We start from the raw sequence: 18,093 nt of genomic DNA, 5'->3' as shown, positions 1-18,093 counted from the left end.
GATCTTAAAAGCCTGAAAGCAGACTTTTTATGACCCTGCAGAAACATAAAATTTATTGAAATTTATTCACAGTGGCTCTCAAAAGTGTCCCCACCCTGTAAAAGTGCCAGCTTTGTGGTGTAAAAATGTAACCAATTAAAAAAAAATAAAAAATTCCACACGTGCAGCGACGATTATTCTGCACAATTCAACTGGAAAACACATCAGTAAGGTGGGGAAATGTGGAGAAAAATAAAAGAATAAGGTGCAACTGCCATGTTGCACAGCCTTAAATAATTGCTGAACCCTATTCTGTTTTTTGCATGTATTTCGCTCAGGTTTGTTTGCTGTAAATAATGAGACAAAGGCAGAGAGTTGGTTTCCTAGGCGAATATCATGATTCACTTTTATTAAAAGCATCATAGCTACAATTCATCATACATGATGTCTCAAAAAAAAAAAAAGAAAAAAAATTACACAAACCAAAAAAGAAAAAAGGAAAAAAAAAACAAGAAAAACAAAAACATTTACATGGTATGTCTGTAAACTTCAAGGCTAGATAAGAATTTTGAGGTAATGCTCTTCAGCTTGCTGGCTAAAAGTAACAAAATGTCCTTTGTTTTCAAGAAAAGTAGCTAAGTAATAAAGGTACCTGATTAACTTTACTCTTTAACACCAGTGCATCAACAGGAAAAGAGTGAGACAAAAAAATTGATTGCAGTACTTATTTTGTCCTCATTTACAGTTTGCTTCTCTACTCATACGACACTTGTGGTTATTCATAGGGTGAGCGTGTTGGGAGAGTGATGTTGGAACATTCAAAAGCTGCCTCGGTTATTGCTGTCTCAGCGTTAGAGAGGAGAACGAGGATCTTTGTGACGGTGGGGGGTTGGGAGGTGGTGGTTGGCGTGGGTGGAGGGATGGGCGGCGGGACGAAGACCTCCGACTCGCTTCTCTTCCTGGCCGCAGGGCTTGTCGTTTTTAAAATGTACTTTTAAATATTGGAACCACTTGCAGCACTTTATTCTTCTCAGACACTAGAACTGGCCTTTGAGGGTTTGTTTGTAGGAGGGGTGAGGGGGGGAATAAATTAAGCACCACTCGTGCTTTCAAGTACTTATAAACTTAACTTAGCGAGCAGAGTTGAACTACATGTAGAAACTTTGAAAAGTCCTGTCTCAGTCCTGTGTTTGTGGCCAGGCCTGGTGTCAGTGTGTGTGACTAAAGCAAACAGTCTTTAAAGAAGGAGGTCGCCACGGGGAGCAGCACTTGGTCTGGAGCTACCGGGACGTGGACGAGGATTAAAACTACATTTCGACGGGGCAGCGACCGGGAAATGACGCAACGACCTCTTTAACGAATCGACCTGAAACGTTGCATCCCTTGCTTTGGACCGCCGCTCCAAATTCATTCACGAAGGCCCCCCCTTTTCTGAACAGGGGTGGTGGTTGTGGTGGCGGCTGGGTTTTGGCAGCATGAAGCGGACCAATCAGAAGGCCTGACCGGCGGCAGGACCCAGCCCGCCCGGCAACCCCGGGAAAGACGAAACAAAACCAAACAAAAAGAAAAACAAGCAGCCGCCTCCAAAAGGAGAGAGACACCAATCGGATGTGGCAGTAGGAAAGACTCCAGACTGGTTTTCAGTGTGGGACTGGGTTTAACAGTATCGATTCAGCGTGCACACAAACAGTCAAAACGAGGAAAAAAGGGGGAAAAAAAACAAAAAACCAACAGGAGAAACAGTCACATGACCTACGAGGGGTTAGTGTGTAGTGGTAGCCTCCTGAACGTGTGTGCTGCTCTTCATCAAGTATACGCCTGGATGGTGGAGAGACGGAGAGAGTCTGGTTTGATTTCCTCATCAGAGTCTACCTGGTCTGATATGTGAGAACTTAAAACAACATCTGCTCTAAGACAGAGCATCTCTATCGATTCATTTTGCAGCAGCTTTATCAGACAGACAGCAGGATGAGCTGTAATGCTGTTTTTCTTTCTTTTTCTGTTTTTTCTTTTTTTTCTTTGAGAACTGACGTCAGAAGAAGCAGCAGGAGCTTCTTCTCCTGGTTTGGATGAGACGCTGCCGGCAACAACATATCAGTCCAGACAAAAGGAGAGGGAGGCATAAATGACTCGAGAGCTGAAAGCAGCAATAATAATAGAATAATAGTACTATTGGAAACATGTGAAGTCCTATTTTGTGAAAAAAGAAAAAAACAAACAAAAAAAAAAACAACTAAACAAATAAGAGGTGGGTGCAGAGTTGACGGCGCGCACCGACCGGAGAGAAGGAAACAGTCTTTGAAGGAGAGCCGAGCTCGGCTGAGGATTTTTCCCTGACTACACTATCGATCAGAGAGATTTAACTTAATACAAACACATCTCGTCCTCTCTGACGCATAGTAAATACACCTGGTCAAACGACAAAAACGTGAAATAGAAAACGTCAACAAAAGGTCAAAGAAAAAAAAAAAGAAGTTTGTAATAGTTTGGATATTTCTGTTGGAGGCGTGTAAACGTGCAACAGAGGGAGGAAGTGTTCAAGGCCAGTCAGTTTTTTTTTTCTCAACGTTTTTCCGCTTCAGTCACTCGTTCCGTTCTGGGGAGACGCCGCAGCAACCGCCGCCTCCTCCGGCAATCCTCCGCCCATCGCTCCTTCCCCTTTCTGCTCTGCAGAGTCCGTCTCCTCTACCTCCTCCTCTTCCTCTTCGTCTTCATCAGCCTTCCCGTCGTCCCTCTTGTCCCCCTCGCCGTCTCTCGGTGGGTTTGGGGTGGCGGCGCTGTCGCCCAGCGCCCCGGCCATGGCGCTCTGCAGCTCGGCGAGGGAGGCGGTGGGGAAGCCGGACAGGCTGAGGCCGGCCAGGCCCGGCGGGAGGAACATGGAGGGGTAGAGGAGGCTGGGCGCCATGGTGGACAGCAGGAAAGGGTTGAATGCCAGGGAGTTGGCTGACATGCCGGCGGCGGCCAGCAGGGCGGCTGTGTCGCCGTTGATGGAAACCTCTGCTGGAGCCTCGGCGGTCACCATCTTGGGGGCACCAGACATGTTGCTGACGGGTTTCTCTGGTTTTTCTGAAGCAACTTCTCCCTCCATCTTCCTCTTCTTGGTCTTTTTCGCTCCCTCCTCCTCTTCCTCTGCCGCCTCCTCTTCTTCGTCGTCATCATCCTCTCCCATCTCATCTCCGTGGTCTCTTGCCTCCTTCTCCCTCTTTGCCGTCTCCTCCCTGTTGCCTCCGTCTCCCTCCGGCGTCCCGTTGGTGTTTCCGGAAGCGGCATTGGCGTTGGAAGCGGCGGTGGCAGCAGCGGCGGCCGCCAGGTTGCCTCCAAATAGTCCTCCAAGGCTGAACATGTTGGGAATGGCGGCGGCCATGTTGGGCAGCCCTCCCATGCCGGGAATCATGAGTGGCAGCATGGAGGCGGCGGCGGCGTTGGCGGCGGACTGTTTGGGGTCAGCTGGCGGCGGGAAGGCCATCAGACCAGCAGCCAACTGGAGCGACTGAAGGCTCTGGAGGGACGACAGGTCCATCCCTCCGAACAGGCTGCTGAGCAGCAGCGGGTTGATTCCTCCTGCGGGACACAAGCGGAGTTAAACTGAGCCCAGATCAGATCCGACTCCGTCCGGAGCAGAACTGTACCTGCGGAGGAAGCGGCTGACGCCAGCGATGCCTGCGCAGCCTGCGCTGCCGCTGCGGCCTGGGCGGCGGCGGCTGCCTTCACTATCTCCGATTTGGGTCGCCGCCCTCGACGACGGACGCCTTCCTCTCTGACAACAGGGCCGGTCAAAAGGCGGTCAAACATGGCTTCCGGGAGGAAACCCTGAGAGGAGGAGGAGGTCTGTGGTCAGAAGGCGACTTGAGGAAAACCGCAGCAGAGTCGATACGGAGGAGACACTCACCGACTGCTTGACGATGTCTGTCCAATCAGGAGCGATGGAGAACTCCGGGTTCTCCAATAACCACCTGGGGAGCTCCTTCATTGGTGGAGCCATGGCCCCACCCATCTAAAAACCAGGAAGGAGAAGTGATCAACCGATCGTCATCTTGACCATCAGGCGTTTGTTCCTCAGAACCCTCTTCTGCTTTATTTCTTTACAACATTAGTAAGTTACAACCACAGGCTTCATCAAATTGTTTCTTGAATGCACTACCAACTAGACTCTTTGTAAAACTTTACGTTGGTTATGTCAACTGAAGTACATTCCAACTGCCTAAAGGAGAAACTATATTCATAGAACTTATGACATACAAAAACTAAACATAAATGGCCCCAAAAGTAACAAATTAATTATAATTTGACTTCTTCGTATTGCTGTATTTTCTCCTGTTGTTTCGGAGACGCGCGCTGAAACAGACGTTTACCTTGCGTCCGTTCCGTCTGTTGACCACAGGGACTCTCTCGTCCCCGGTCAGCGTGTTGATGTCGATCTTGTTGGGGTTTCGACAGCGATGGCGCTTCTGCTTGGGCTTGGAGAACTGAGATAACAGCAATTCCTCGCTCTTCTAGAAACGAGAACAGAGAGGTGAGGTGTGAAGCACAGCAAAGTTAAAGAACTGAGAAACGTCAGCGAAACAATGAGTAAATGAGCGTTTACTGGTGTGAATCCAGTCATGTCCATGGTGTAGGTGGGATGCTGTCTCAGCCACTCTCCCAGGTCTTTGCTGGAGACGGGCGTCTCCTCCTCCTCCAGGCTGCCCGAGGCCAGAGAGCGGGCATTGGGGCTCTGCTCGGGGACGCTGATCGGTCTGTGAGACTGGGGCGCTTCCTGGACCGCCTCCACTCCTGGAACCTTTGTCCCGTCAGAATCATCCTGGAAAGGACGAAGGATTAGTTAGAAGCAGCAGAGACTAGAGATGCACCGATCAGATATTGATACCTGTATCAGCCTTGATATTGAAAAAACTTCTAGATCAGGTATCGGTGGCAATGTGCCTGACCAATAAGGGTAAATCTATTCAGTCTAGTTCTATGCTTTGTGCTGTAAGTGACATCATGCTGTCTTATTCATTTTACATGATTTACATTCCTAGTTGAACTTTCTCAGCCATTTGCAAAAAGGTTTGCTGTAGTTCATTATAGTCGACCTTCTGTCTTATTTATTTGTTTTACATTGAACAAGCTTGTGAAGCCATTGGCGTGTACTGGTACTGGTTTACGTCTGTGTTAAAAAAAATAATTAATTAATTCTGTATCAGATGCTAAACTTCAGATATCTTTGTTGGTATCTGAAGTGACAGAAGACCCAAGATGGAAGCATGAAAAGGTGCGAAGTGCGAGTTGAGCACAATGCGTCCCCTTTAACTCTTCAACGTACCCCGGCTGCTCTCTTGCTGCCCATGAACAGCAGCTCCAGGCCCTCCACATTTTTCCTGCGGCCCCGCCTCCTCTTCGTGATGGGCAGGTCGGCGTCCAACGAACCGTTGGCTCTGTGTCCGGAAGGTGGGACTTGCTGAAGCAGATCCATCTGGGCCTTGAGGGAAGGGTTTGTCATCAAGGCACTGGGGAAGCCGGCCAATGACGGAGAAGACTTGTGGTGGTGGTGCACGCCCTGATGGGAGAGTTTCTGTAAGTCGCCATGAAACCGTCCAGCAGCTTGCAAGGAGACTGAACAAGGACTTCCTGTGAGCACCTTAGTGAGGTCGATGGCCTGGTTCTGAGACTCTGCGGCGGCGTGGCTTTCCCTTAGCTGAGCCACCATCTCCATCAGGTTTCGCCTCTTCGCCGCTCTCTCTGCCTCGATCTCGATCTTTTTCCTTCTCCTCCTCCTCTGTCGAGGCACCGTCAGGCTCAGCGCGTCGTCCTGAACACAACACTTGCGACGTTTAGCGATCAACAGAAGCAACCTGCCAAACTCAGGGTGTGTCTCGCATCAACACTCACATGAACCTGCGGAGACAGCGTCTTGTCTTCGCTCCCGCTGTACGGCGTGTGGATGCCGGCTATCGTCAGCTCGGCCAGGCTCCGTCTCTGCAGCGGGCTCTCGCTCACCATGGCTACGGCAGCCGCAGTTGCCGCGGAGCCGTGACCCGGCAAGAGGTTGCCAGGGAAGTCGAAGACATGCCGTCTGTTGACGGGCCACTTGCCCTTCAGGACAGCCTCGCAGATGTTATCCAGCCTGTTGATCATCACGCGGTCCTGGACGGAAAGAAGAGGCAAGATTGTTTGTTAGGATGTTTCTGACTGCAGGGAGTCGACATCATTTAAAACGTAAACCGTCTTTTAGACGATACGAACCAATACATTCAACTAGAAAGACTCAGTATTGGCTTAATTAATTTAACCCAGTGGTGTCCAATTTTTTTGCCATAAGGGCCAAAATCCTTATGTTGGAAGCATGTGTGACCACAAAAATGTTATATTTCTATAAAATATAAAAACAAACTTTTTGGCCCTGTTTTTATTTTATTTGCTCAATATTGAGCTTAAAAAAAAAGCTAAATTTTTATTGAACTGAACAAAATAGTTTTTTTTGGTAGAAAACAGAAAAAGTTTAGCAGATTTCATTGGTACAAGTTTTTTTTATTTGTGTTTTTTTATTTATTTATTTTTTTGTTTTATCATTTCAGATGCTTGATTTGCTTTTCAGCAGAAGCCGGTCCATAATTGTGGTTCTCATTACTCCAAAAACAGTATAAAAAACATTGATAATAAATATAGAATATATGTTTTGCAACTAATGTGATGAAGTTATTTATCTGTAAAAATGTTGCAATAAAAGATAAAAAAAGGGCATAAAATCTGCATCAAATGCCTATGCTTGCAGGTCGGTGGGGTCGCCCAAAATCCTGCAGAGGGCCACAAATGCGGCTGCAGGTTGACCAACGCTGAAACATTTGAGTTCTACGGCAGCGAAATAATCAACACTTTTGTGGCGGCTCTTGTTGTCGACGTACCTTAGGCCAGAAAGAGAAAGCGTAGGAGCGGTCCTGCAGGGTGTGCAGCACAGACGTTTCCTGCAGGTCATCGGGACAGAACTCGTCTCGGGTCTCGTCCCGTACGGACGCGCTCAGAGAAGCGATGCTCTCCTCGTCGAAGTTCTTCTGCCCTGCGCTCGCTGCGAGGAGAGAAACAAAGTCACATTCCGAAGCCTTCATTTAAAAAAAGATCTTTTAAATTGTTATCAAGGGATCCAAACTCATTTTATTCCCTTTTCTTGGAGCTGATGCTCATTAAGACACTGACGAGTCACAAGGGGAAACACCAGAAATAGGCCGGTAGCTGGGTGTTGGGGTCAGAAGAGAGATGGGGCGGTGGGGGAAAAGAAAAGCAGCAAAATAAAAGCAAATAAAGGATGTCGAAGTACCTTCAGCCTGAGAGGACTTCTCCGATTTGTCATCTTCATCCAGCCTCTCCTCCTCCTCTTCCTCTGGGCTTTTCTCGGTTTCGGCAGACTTTGGAGATTTAAGACACTCGGAAGTCTCCTTCTCCTCGCAGTCTTCCTCCTCTGCAGTCTTGGGGCCAAGTTGTGCTTCAGCAGAGAACTCTGGGAGCTCAGCACCAACGTCTTTCTCGTTGCCAAGGTGATATTCAGGGCTTGCGATGCTCTTCTCTTCTGTCATGTTGTAATCTTGGTCATTTGTCCTCTGACTTTCTGGTTTCGCTTCGTCGTCTTTCTCAACTTTTGGCAAAACGTCTTCAGCTTTGACCTTCATGGGTGAAGCGGCTGCCTCCTCTTTCCCTTCATCAGCATCATCCTGGTTTCCCTTTTGCTCAAGGGGTTCAGTCTTCATACATGGAATGTTGCTGGAATCTTCCTCCTCCGTTTCCATTTTTACCTCCACTTCTGTTTTCTCTTCTTCCATCTTTACAGCCTTCCCTTCTTCCTCCTCTTTAGCTGCGTCCACGGCCATTTTGGCAGCGGCAGCGGCACTCTCCAGCTCTGCAGCCGTGAGAAGGGGCGCAGAGGCCGCTTCTGCGATCCCCATTCCGACTTTGCCGAGTTCTCCAAGAGAGCCGATGCCACCGGAGCCTCGCTGAGTGGTGAAGCGCTGGTGGGCCTCCAGGAAGCCCAAGGTGGGATCGTTGAGGATGTGATAATCCGTACGGCTGACGCCGTGCTTCGAAGCCCCCAGGAGGAGGTCACGGTCGTGGCGCCCGCACTCCCACCACTCGGGCAGGTCCGGAGACGGCTGGCAGAGCTTGAGGCGCTCGGACAGCAGTGGGTGAGGGAGGACCTGCTCTCGGATGCGGCGCAGCAGCTCGATGCGGTACAGGGTGCGAGAGGCGCGCTCCTCGGTGATCGGGTCGATGATCAGGGTCGGATCTGGGAGTTCTGAGGGACAAAAAAAGAAAATCACAAGTTGAGCTTAAGAGAGACAAACATGTAATGCCTTGCAAAAATTATTCCCTTTTCCTTTTCACGGTTTGTCTCATTATAAACACAAATGGCGGCTTTTTGGAACAAAGAGGAATTTAATTATAAATCGTAACGAGAATGATGCAATTATTTCAACGCATTTTAGAAATATATCTGAAATTTTAAAGGGAATTTATAATCAGCCACCTTGAGTTAATACTTTGCAGAATCAAATTTAGTCTTTAAACTTTTTATATCTTTAGATTAATGCTTCCTGCCCATTATTGTGCATAAAAACTAGGGCTGGGACTTTAATGTGTTAATTTTAATTATTACATACATTTTAACACATTAAAATTTTTTATTTCTTTGTGACAAGTATATTTTTTTTCCCAGGGGGAACCTTCGTATTTGCTCGTTTCTGATACGCCTGTAAATCTGATGCACAAGTGACATCTGGTGATGTCAGTGTCCACAGCCCAAACTTCTAAAGTTTTTTTTTTACAGCTGCCCAAATGATCAGTGATTTCTGAAATACTCATTGAATAACAGATTAAAAACAATAAAAAAAAATATATAAAAGCAATTAATTGCACTTAATTACAGAACCTGAAATTAACTACTAAAAACAAAGTCCCACCACTAATAAACCACCTCAGCTTCAGTCAGATTGGGTGGAGAGCTTGAACAACAACTGTTACGGAGTGAAGCTTCTTCAAACAAAACGGAGGCTCGTATGTCTTTTACTGAACCTTTCTGTTCAGTTTTTTATTGAAGAGAGAAAACGGCGACAGCTGATAACGGCAACAGCTGTTCGTTACCAAGACAACCAAAATATCAACAAAGCAAGATAGTGATAAAACAGAACCAGATACTTAAGCATTCTTCAAAATAAAATACTTCTTCTATTCAAATAAATCATGTCTTGCACTTAAATATATTTCACTTCATCCTTAATTATATACAATCATGTTCAATTCAATTAATAATAATCATGTAATCTATGCTTAACATATAATTGTAAATCAGTCACTTATCAGACTGAACAACATATAAGTGTAAAAAAGTCACAACAACAATATAAAACTCCTGCCATGGATTCTCATTAATGTTTAGATCTAGACTTTGACCATTCTAACACATTTTTTAAAATCTAAACGCTTCTGTTGCTGTACATCGAGTGTCGTTCTGCTGGAAGCTCAAGTCGTTAGCAGCCTCTAACAGGTTTTCCTCCAGGATTTCCCTGGACTTAACTTCATCCATCTTCCTAATAACTGTGACCTGCTTCCCAGTCTCTGCAGAAGAAAAGCAGCCCGACAGCACAACGCTGCCAACAGTGTTTCACCCTGAGCATCGTGTGTTCATGGTGACCAGAAAGGTTGCACAAGACAGTCGGCATGTTGACCAAAGAGGTAAATTTTTTGTAGTCTTTCTCCTTGTGCTGTCTTTAACGGGACTTTAGTGGATTTCTTCTTGCCACTCTTCCATAAAAGCCAGAAATGAGTACAACTTGCCATGGTAGGTGGACGATTATTTGAGGTGGGTTAGCAGTTTTGTGCCATGTGCCGTTTTCCATTTACACACAACTTGACTCTTTTTGCTACCACTGAAGGCCTAAAATAGCTTGCTTTAAGTTTTTTTTAAGGATATGAAAGCAAACAGGTCTAACACAACTGCATGGCACAGATGTTTCAGATAAACCCAACCTTTCAGTTGTAGTGTGAGAAAAGAGTAAACCACTTCTGTGTTTTGTGTCATGAAGGTTTCCCCCAGAAACCTTGCTAAGCCTGGTGGTTGGGGCGCTTGGCAGTCATTCATCCAGCAACCCGCCGGGTTTTTGGATTAAAAAAATGTTTAAAGTTGACAGAAAATATGAAAATATTACTGATAATTATGTGTTATTAAAAGATTGGAAGATTAACATCTGAACACCAACTGTAAAGTCTTACAAAATGCAAAAAAAACACAAAAAAAAAAACTTAAGTAAATAAGCAATTCTGAGCTTGGTGGGGAACACAAGGAAAGCCTGGTGGGAAACCCTTGCATTATGATCAGTAAAACTTTCACAGCTTGTTTCTTTTACCTGTCTCGGTCTTGACCTGCATCCTGCAGACCCGTTTGCACATGGCAATGAACGAGTAGTAATATTTCTCCAAGCTCTCATCTGTTTTCTTGTCCAGCCGAGCAAACGCTCTGAACTGGGCCCAATCAAACTTTTGACGCTGCGTATCAAACACGACTCCAAAGGTGGACACAACGCGGTAGAAGTCTGCCTCCTCACGACGCGTCCATCTGAAAAAAAGATAAAAACAAATACCCATAAGTTGTTAATAAGATCAGGTTTGTTTTAAAACTCTGTGCAGTGTATCCGTTGAACACATCAGTACCTTTGTCTCCTTTCTCTATAGTACAGGGATCCATCAGACATCAGGGAGTTGGCCGTCATCACTGGTGAAGTCTCTGGCAGAAACTGACCACCTTTGGCAAAATAAGCGCTTCCTTTAGCCAAATATGGGCTTCCTTCTGTCATGAACACCCCCGTGCCATCCTGGATGTACGTGGTGGCGCCTCCCGTTTCAGGAACCATAGGGATGGAAGGCAGGAACTCCCTGCGTCGTCGTCGGCGACCGTCGGGTCTGTTGAGTGCCTCCTGACGGAGCTGCTCTCTGCGGTTGGAGCGCTGGTAGGCCGTGATCAGGCGGCGAAGCCTGGCCGTCAGGGCCGAGGCCGCTGGCCAATACAGTCGCTCGCTGGAGCCAGAAGCTCCACCCACAGACGGCACGTTTTGGCCGTTCTCACCTGATTTGACTGCGAGGGAAGAAATAAAACTTCATGTATTTAAACTGTTTTCATAAAATTTCCTGATATTCATCTGCAGGATACAGGCAACTAATAAAACGCCGATATTTTATGTCGGCTCGTGTTTTGTTCCATGTTTGATGGATCTGGCTCCTGTTTGGACAGCTTAGTCCAGTAACTGTAACAAACTGGGGCATATGGGACACATAAAGCGACATTTGTGAGCTGTTAAAAAAAACAACTAACATTTGCAGGTTTAATGATGTGTTTTGTGGGAAATGCTGAATTGTTCTTCTGCCAGTTGTTTAGTACCCTGAGGTAATTTATTACAAATTAATGTTTTGTTTTTATTTTAATATTCGGTTCTATTAATTAATATTAATATCTTACTCACAGAAAAACCTTAAAGTTTTCATTTAGGATGAATCCATTTTATTTGGATGCATAGTCTGTTGGCTAGCCTATAAAATCCCTCAAGTCAGGAACTGTTTTAGGATTGGTGCCCATTTCAGTGCCATTTCTGTTTTAAGCACATTAACCATTTTATTTAACATTCTCAGTGAATTATATATAAACCAGGCAAACTCATAATACAATTACATAGACATGCGACAGTCACACTTATTGTCTTTTATAGGAACACATTGTTTTTAGATGTCAAAACTGTCGTCTACTGCAGGTAAGATATTGACTACTCGTCACCTTTTACCAGAACCTAACTTCAAAAATCCTAAACCGCCCCTTTAAAAGTGATGAGTCGGAACACATGAAGCAAATTCTTAAAATTGTATCAAATCTTTGCAGTTTATTGGCCAAGTTTATTGTTTTCTCATCATGATTTCCACTGGTACAAATTACCTTCAGTCTCGCCTTCAACTGCATCGTCTTTGTCATCCAGGGGAGAGTTGGTGAAATCGTCCAGGTCATCTTTGAATGGCATACGTATCGGTTTATACTCTGGATCCTCATCCTCACTAAAGATGTAAAGAGATAACCAAGAAATTAACTTAAAATTTAAACAAGGAGTCAATCTAATGACAAGATATCATTAACGTTAGGGGTGGACGATATAAACTTTAAATTTTATAGCAATATTTTGTGGTGTTATTGTGATAACGTTAACTATTTATTACTTCTTTTTTAGATAACTGTAAGATACTGCTATGGGAAAACAGTTTTATAATATACTTCTTTAGAACACCAGTCACATAAAAAAGTGTGACCTGTTCACAGAAACTGCATTTAATCACATTTTCGCATTTATTGACGCTAGCATTGAACAAACAATGGAAAAAACACTACAATACCTTTCATTCATCCAAGCAATAACTGGAATTTATTGTGTCAACAATAAATCTAAATTCTTAAAAATGTATCACGATAAATGATAATCGATACGATAAATGCCCATCCCTAATTCATTTTTTACTACAGAGAAGAAAATATCAGACGCTAGTATAATACAAAGTGTCACGTTCAGGCTATGCAAAAAAGAAAAAAAATAGTAACAATAATCACAAAAAGAAGCACTAAATAAGCTTTGGTGAGAGCAGGGCTGCCTTTTGGTCAGCTGTCTTACCCCTCAATGCCATCTGCCATCATGTCAGAGCCCCTCTGTTCAGCGGCGATCGCTTTGGCGTCTGGCATGCCCACTCGCTCCAAGAAACACAGGGCAGGGTCGGCACGCATGGAGTTGTACTTCTCATAGCCTGAAGAGATGGGGGAGAGAGAGAGAAAAAAAGGGATGATATTTATACGAATGCCAGGAACACAGGTCTGAAGGTGTGGGAGAAGCTGTGGTTCACTTCAGAAAAACTAAAAAGGTTCATTTTAACCAAGGCTGAAGGCAAACTCTCGGGAGGAAGGGTGGAAATAAGTTGTGCTTTCTAGCTTAAGTGTTCAACAGACGGAGAGCTGTGCAGGCAAACGCATGCACACACAGCGTCCATATTAAATGAAGGAACAGACAAAAACAGCAGCAGAAGGGCAGACCCCAGGAGCCAGCTGCTGACAATACACAGCCTGCGTGCATGCGCGTGTGCACACACTCGCCTCTGGCCTGTATGTGCGCGCACCGATCCAAGTGAGCCTGCAGGTGCTTATTTGTGTCAAAGAGAGGAGAGGGAGGGAGAGAGGGAATGAGCAGGAAGAGGAGTAAAGTGTGTGTGTGTGTGTGTGTGTTATGGAGTCCTGTGAAAGTGAGCTACTGAGTGTGATAAACTCTGCGTGTTTGTCCGTTAGGAGCGTTCAGGCAGAAAAGATTGGAACGTGCAGATCCTACTGAGACGCATCAGGAAGTACAGGAGAGGGAGAGAGAAGGAGAGAGAGAGGGGAGGAAAAAAAAGAAGCAGAAGGAATGAGAGCAAAATGTGAAGGAGGAAAAAGAAGGAGGGAGAGGACAGGAGGAGGAGGAGCTCAGGAAAACAGCCACGCCATCTCTTTAACCTTTCATTCATCTCTCTCGCCCCCTCTCCTTCTCTCTCTCTCCATCAAATTTCCATTAGGAAGATGTAAGGCTGCGCTCCTAACCGTCGCTCCGTCTCACTCTCGCAGCTCCGCGCCCGCAGCCAAACGTTAATCATCGGGGCCTTTATAGGCCATCACTCTTCTGTATGTGTGTGCCGAGCGTTGTTTGGTGTCTGCGCACAAAGCTGGGTGAGTATGCGTGTGTTAGTCCCCCTGAAGGGCCTCCCTGGTGAATAAGGATTATGATTAACTACGGGTGAGGCCTTTTGTGTTGCGCTGTGTGTGCTTGTGCGTGTGTATGTGTCCTAATTGAATCATAGAAGGCGGCAATGATGGAAAAATTATGACAATTATTCCAAATTAATATGAATGAGGGCCTCTATATAAAGCAAATCAACTCTGAAGGCATTAACCAGGTCCACACCCATTGGTCGGTAATAGTTTTAATGCAACATTTTCAGAAATTTAAAATAATAAAAACCTGCAGGGTAGAGAATTTGGTAGTGAAATGCTGAGGTAAACTTTGTTTATAAGTCAACACCTGTAACTGTGTGTGTTTTGTGCAGCCAGTGGTGAAAACAGCCATCAATCACCCTCCCAACTGCACTCCGAGCCTGCCAGCTGCGTACCGCCGTCCCCATAGCAACACCAATCAACTGGTGGCAGGACAAGCGGGTGGTATGAGCGCTCGCCCGGTGTGTGTAGCTGCTTGCGTGATGCTTACTCTGCTGGAAGCCACTGGAGTGTCTGTGTGTGTGTGAAGGTGTTGACATTATCCAAGCGTGCAGTTGTGTGTGTGTGTGTGTGTCTGTCTGTTACCGTGTTTGAAGACGCCGATGAGCAGGGACTTGTCAGCCTCCGTGTCCCACCAGTCAGCTGGGACCTCAGCATGGAACGGCTGAGGGATCCAGATATCCAACACGCTGAGGAACAGAGACGACAGCATATTATTATCAGCCTGAGCTATTAGTGGGTCTTTCAGTATGAAATCGGTTTAGCATATTCATCCAGAAAAGGAAACATCTAAAAACAACGCACTTTTATGGGAGTGACACATTAAAAGCTCACATAAAAAATTAAAAGTTCACAAAAATGGTCCTGGAATACCCAGGATGTAAGGTGATTTATTAAAAAAAACAAACAAACATACAATTTGTTAGTTTACTACTGACATTACATGTTTGCTATTTTTTTAACTTTCAAATCAGTCTTATGTAAAAGGAAAAAATAAATCTTTTAACCATCTTAGTTCTCATGTAGCAGCTTCTGAAGAAAAAATGGAAAATGTTACAATCTGAGTTGGCAGATTGAAGCTTTAGAAAAATCAGGAATCAGACGCTGCTATCAAATCTTGTACTGAATCCATTTTGAACCGATTTATAAAGTTCTCAATTTATAAAGAAGTTTAAGCCCCTCACACTGCATTTCTTCTAGTGTAAACACGACTGCAACATAAAGCTAAAATGCAACTCTATAAAGGGAAATACTAATGTTCTTCCAGTCACTTCGAAACTCAACTTTGGTTTAGAAATTGCATCAAATAATATAATAAATTAAACAAAAAAGTGTCTAAGGTATAGATTACTCACTGCATCCATCACTACAAATTTTGTTAAATCATTTCCAACTTCAAAATAGGAAATTTTTAATTATGAGAAAATGAAGGAAATGCATTTTAAAAATACATCCAAGCAACCATGCAATTTATTTTGTTATCACTTAAAACATTTGAAAAAGGCCAAATTTCGTTGATAGCTTTAAAACGCCAGACAAGATGGTGGAAAATGTCTTTTTCTTTTCCAAAGTGGTGCTCATTATAAGAACCACTGCTCTATGAGTCCAATCAAGACCATCTGGTTTTGACCATGCACGCAATTAAACTTTTTTTTTTCTTTTTTATGCCTAAACATAGAATAATTGCACAAATATCCTCCATTGTGGGAAGTGAATTGTATATCCAGCCATTTCTGGAGAGAAAGGGTATGAAACACAATAGGAGCAGAAAGACTGAGGGTGACAGGAGGAGAGAAGAAACCGGGGGAAACGGTCCCTTATCTCTGCAAACAGCAGCATGCCTGGCCTTGGCAAAACACACACCAAACGTGAGCGCGCCAAGACTGGCATGCTAAATCCCCCTGGCATATGTTGGCACGATGGCACCCCGTATGCTCTTGTCTGGCATGCGCTGACAAACGCACACACATTCGGGTCTGTCACAGTAGCCATTGGAGGAAGGGAGAGAGGGGAAGAAAAAAAAAAGGAGGTGGGAGAGGAACAACTTTGAGTGCACATGCTCCCCATTATAAATGCATTCACATCTGGGTGGCGGGGCAAAAGGGGGATGGGAGATGAGACTAAAGAGCACTGCTGGAAGAAAGAAATGGACAGATGGCAAGGAAAATGTAAAGTGAGGAAAAGACGGATAAGGCAGGGGAGGGGTCGTCAGGAGGTGGTGAAGGAAGCAGCTCCTCTAACGTTTACATCTGGACCGCTGCACTGCAGCGCTCGCTGCCATATTGAAAAAAAAAAAAAAACCCTTCTAAATAGGTCAAATGGTGATAAAAAGCTTATTTTTTTCCAGATAAAGTGTGTTTTGTGTCATCAGAATAGGAAGCCTTCTGCCAAAGAGGCCAGTAGCACACACTGAAATACACTTTAGTAATAATTCATCACTTGTTCTTAAAAATATCCACTCATGGCATGATGCATGTGAGCTACAGAGTCTCTCCATTAGCTTTTAAACTCCCTTTTGAATTCTAGGAAAATTCCTCTGCAGCAGCAGCATGACGTCTTTTTCTCCGTCAGGTAACATCAGGTTGTCGTTCCGCACACAGGGTGAGGAACGACATGGATGCACAGGACAGTTGTGATAGTTATTAGCTGGAAACTGGAACTTCAGGTTATGCTCAACTCTTGTGTGAGGTGAGAGAAAGCTGACATGAGGAGTTCACCGACCTGGAGTCGGCTCCTTCCAGAATGCGCTCAGCCTGGTCGCCGATGACTTCCTGTCGCAGATAATACAACATCCGGACTCTCAGCAGGACCCTAGAAAATGGAGAGAGAAAGAGGAAAAAAAATTACTTAAAAAGTATCTCTTTTCCAGAGTTATTAGCTGAGCGAAGCTCTGTTGGCTTGTGACAATTTCACAGTTAATTATCTTGTATTTAATGTAGCAAAGTGAATTAATTATGTGGGGTTCCAGGCAATTTCCAGAGTTTGTACTGCTTTTTATCGTAGTAAAAACATGAATATAGAAGTTTTCTGAGTTTTAGGCAGTGCTTTCCACAGCAGTCAATCTAAAAAAACAATGAAGTCATGAATACCACAAACAGATGGATGGATTTGACAAGGAGGCAGAATGACACAACTGTGTTTGGAAATACAAATGAAATGCTTCATTTTTCCATTTCTAACTAAAATATACCAAATATAATTTTTTTCCCATATTTCCAGACAGCAGATTAACCATATTGATGTTTTTAACTAGTTTAAAGTGCATTTAGGTTGTAACTCTACAAGACAACAAAGAAAAAACTGCAAATATGTAAAAAAAAAAAAAAACTACAAAGGCAATACACTTTTTCCTTTTGTTGCTTTTGATGCCTAGTCAGATAAAATGCAGTAAATATGAACTTGATACAAAATATGATATATTCCAGTTAAACAGGTCGTAATGAACAACAACTAAGAAAATAGATTCTGTAAACTAAACGTCATTTAGGTGCATCAGAGTAAAGGGGGTTGAATACAATGCGTGTCAGGCATATTTTTATTTGTTAACTGCAGAAAACTTCCACTTCACAGTCAGGCGCCAGTTTTCGTTACCCCCAAGCCCCCGACAAGCTACGCTATAGTTTGTGGCGGTAATGTGACAGATGTTTTCTAGGGGTGGCGGGTGGAATACTTTTGCAAGGTATTGAAATTTTACAGCGCCCAGTTATGTGGTAATTATGTTTTTGACGTTTCAACTCTCAGATGGAGAATCTGACACACTTCCTTCTGCACATCAGCGTTCTGCTACTGTCATCAAATGAACCGTCCCCTCTCTCTCCTTCCGTCTCTCTCTCTCTCTCTCTCTGGACACAAATTACAGATGTTCAGCATCGCAGATTGCTGCGAGCATTTCCTCCGGAAAAGAGAAATGAATCACTCCAGGCAGCCGGCAGCTAGAGTCAGATATGATCTCGTGACACTGGGAACACAGCTCGCTATCTGGGAGATTTGCTTCACTGTAAACATTTGTCACCAGATTTGTCACCAGCAAGAAGCGGTGTTGGGAGCAAAAGACAAGAGGGGCCGAGGCGGAGGCTGAGAGGATGGAGCGGTGCTGGAAGGAAGGGAACAGAAAGTTTGGAGAGGAGCTGAAGAGGAGGGGGTGATGAAGACAGGCCTTTGCACCTCATTCTCCATGCGTTCGTGTGTGTGTGTGTGTGCATCAATGGCATAACAAGTTGCAGAGCGTGTGTGTGTTTGTTGGCAGGCTGTGTGTGCTCATCCATCAATGTGCCAGGCCTGATTAGCCACACAACGCTGTGCTCCAGCCTAGCAGATGGCACCACATA

At 44.7% G+C, this 18,093-nt stretch overlaps 1 protein-coding gene across 2 annotated transcripts in view; it reads right to left on the bottom strand.

Moving 5' to 3' along the window:
* Positions 1–354: 354 nt before the first annotated feature.
* chd7 (chromodomain helicase DNA binding protein 7) overlaps positions 355–18,093 on the bottom strand; it is a 90,291-nt gene continuing 72,552 nt past the window's right edge. The window contains exons 26-41 of one of the 2 annotated variants that reach the window (XM_081598313.1): positions 16,487–16,576; positions 14,351–14,454; positions 12,645–12,774; positions 11,924–12,039; positions 10,654–11,074; positions 10,350–10,558; positions 7,274–8,242; positions 6,864–7,024; positions 5,851–6,105; positions 5,600–5,770; positions 5,285–5,518; positions 4,565–4,780; positions 4,332–4,469; positions 3,869–3,973; positions 3,609–3,789; positions 355–3,540 (exon numbers count right to left, since the gene is read on the bottom strand). In XM_081598313.1, coding sequence (XP_081454439.1) covers positions 2,558–3,540; positions 3,609–3,789; positions 3,869–3,973; positions 4,332–4,469; positions 4,565–4,780; positions 5,285–5,518; positions 5,600–5,770; positions 5,851–6,105; positions 6,864–7,024; positions 7,274–8,242; positions 10,350–10,558; positions 10,654–11,074; positions 11,924–12,039; positions 12,645–12,774; positions 14,351–14,454; positions 16,487–16,576 — 4,483 coding nt within the window. In that variant the 3' untranslated portion in view covers positions 355–2,557. Of the gene's footprint in view, positions 3,541–3,608; positions 3,790–3,868; positions 3,974–4,331; positions 4,473–4,564; positions 4,781–5,284; positions 5,519–5,599; positions 5,771–5,850; positions 6,106–6,863; positions 7,025–7,273; positions 8,243–10,349; positions 10,559–10,653; positions 11,075–11,923; positions 12,040–12,644; positions 12,775–14,350; positions 14,455–16,486; positions 16,577–18,093 lie in introns of both variants that reach the window. The other variant, XM_081598311.1, reaches the window with a different exon arrangement.

Source organism: Poecilia reticulata, chromosome 17, assembly GCF_904066995.2.
Source record: "Poecilia reticulata chromosome 17, P_reticulata-male-v2, whole genome shotgun sequence".
Lineage (NCBI taxonomy): Eukaryota > Metazoa > Chordata > Actinopteri > Cyprinodontiformes > Poeciliidae > Poecilia > Poecilia reticulata.
Note: the sequence above shows the minus strand (reverse complement) of the source record. Positions and strands in the feature narration are given on the sequence as shown.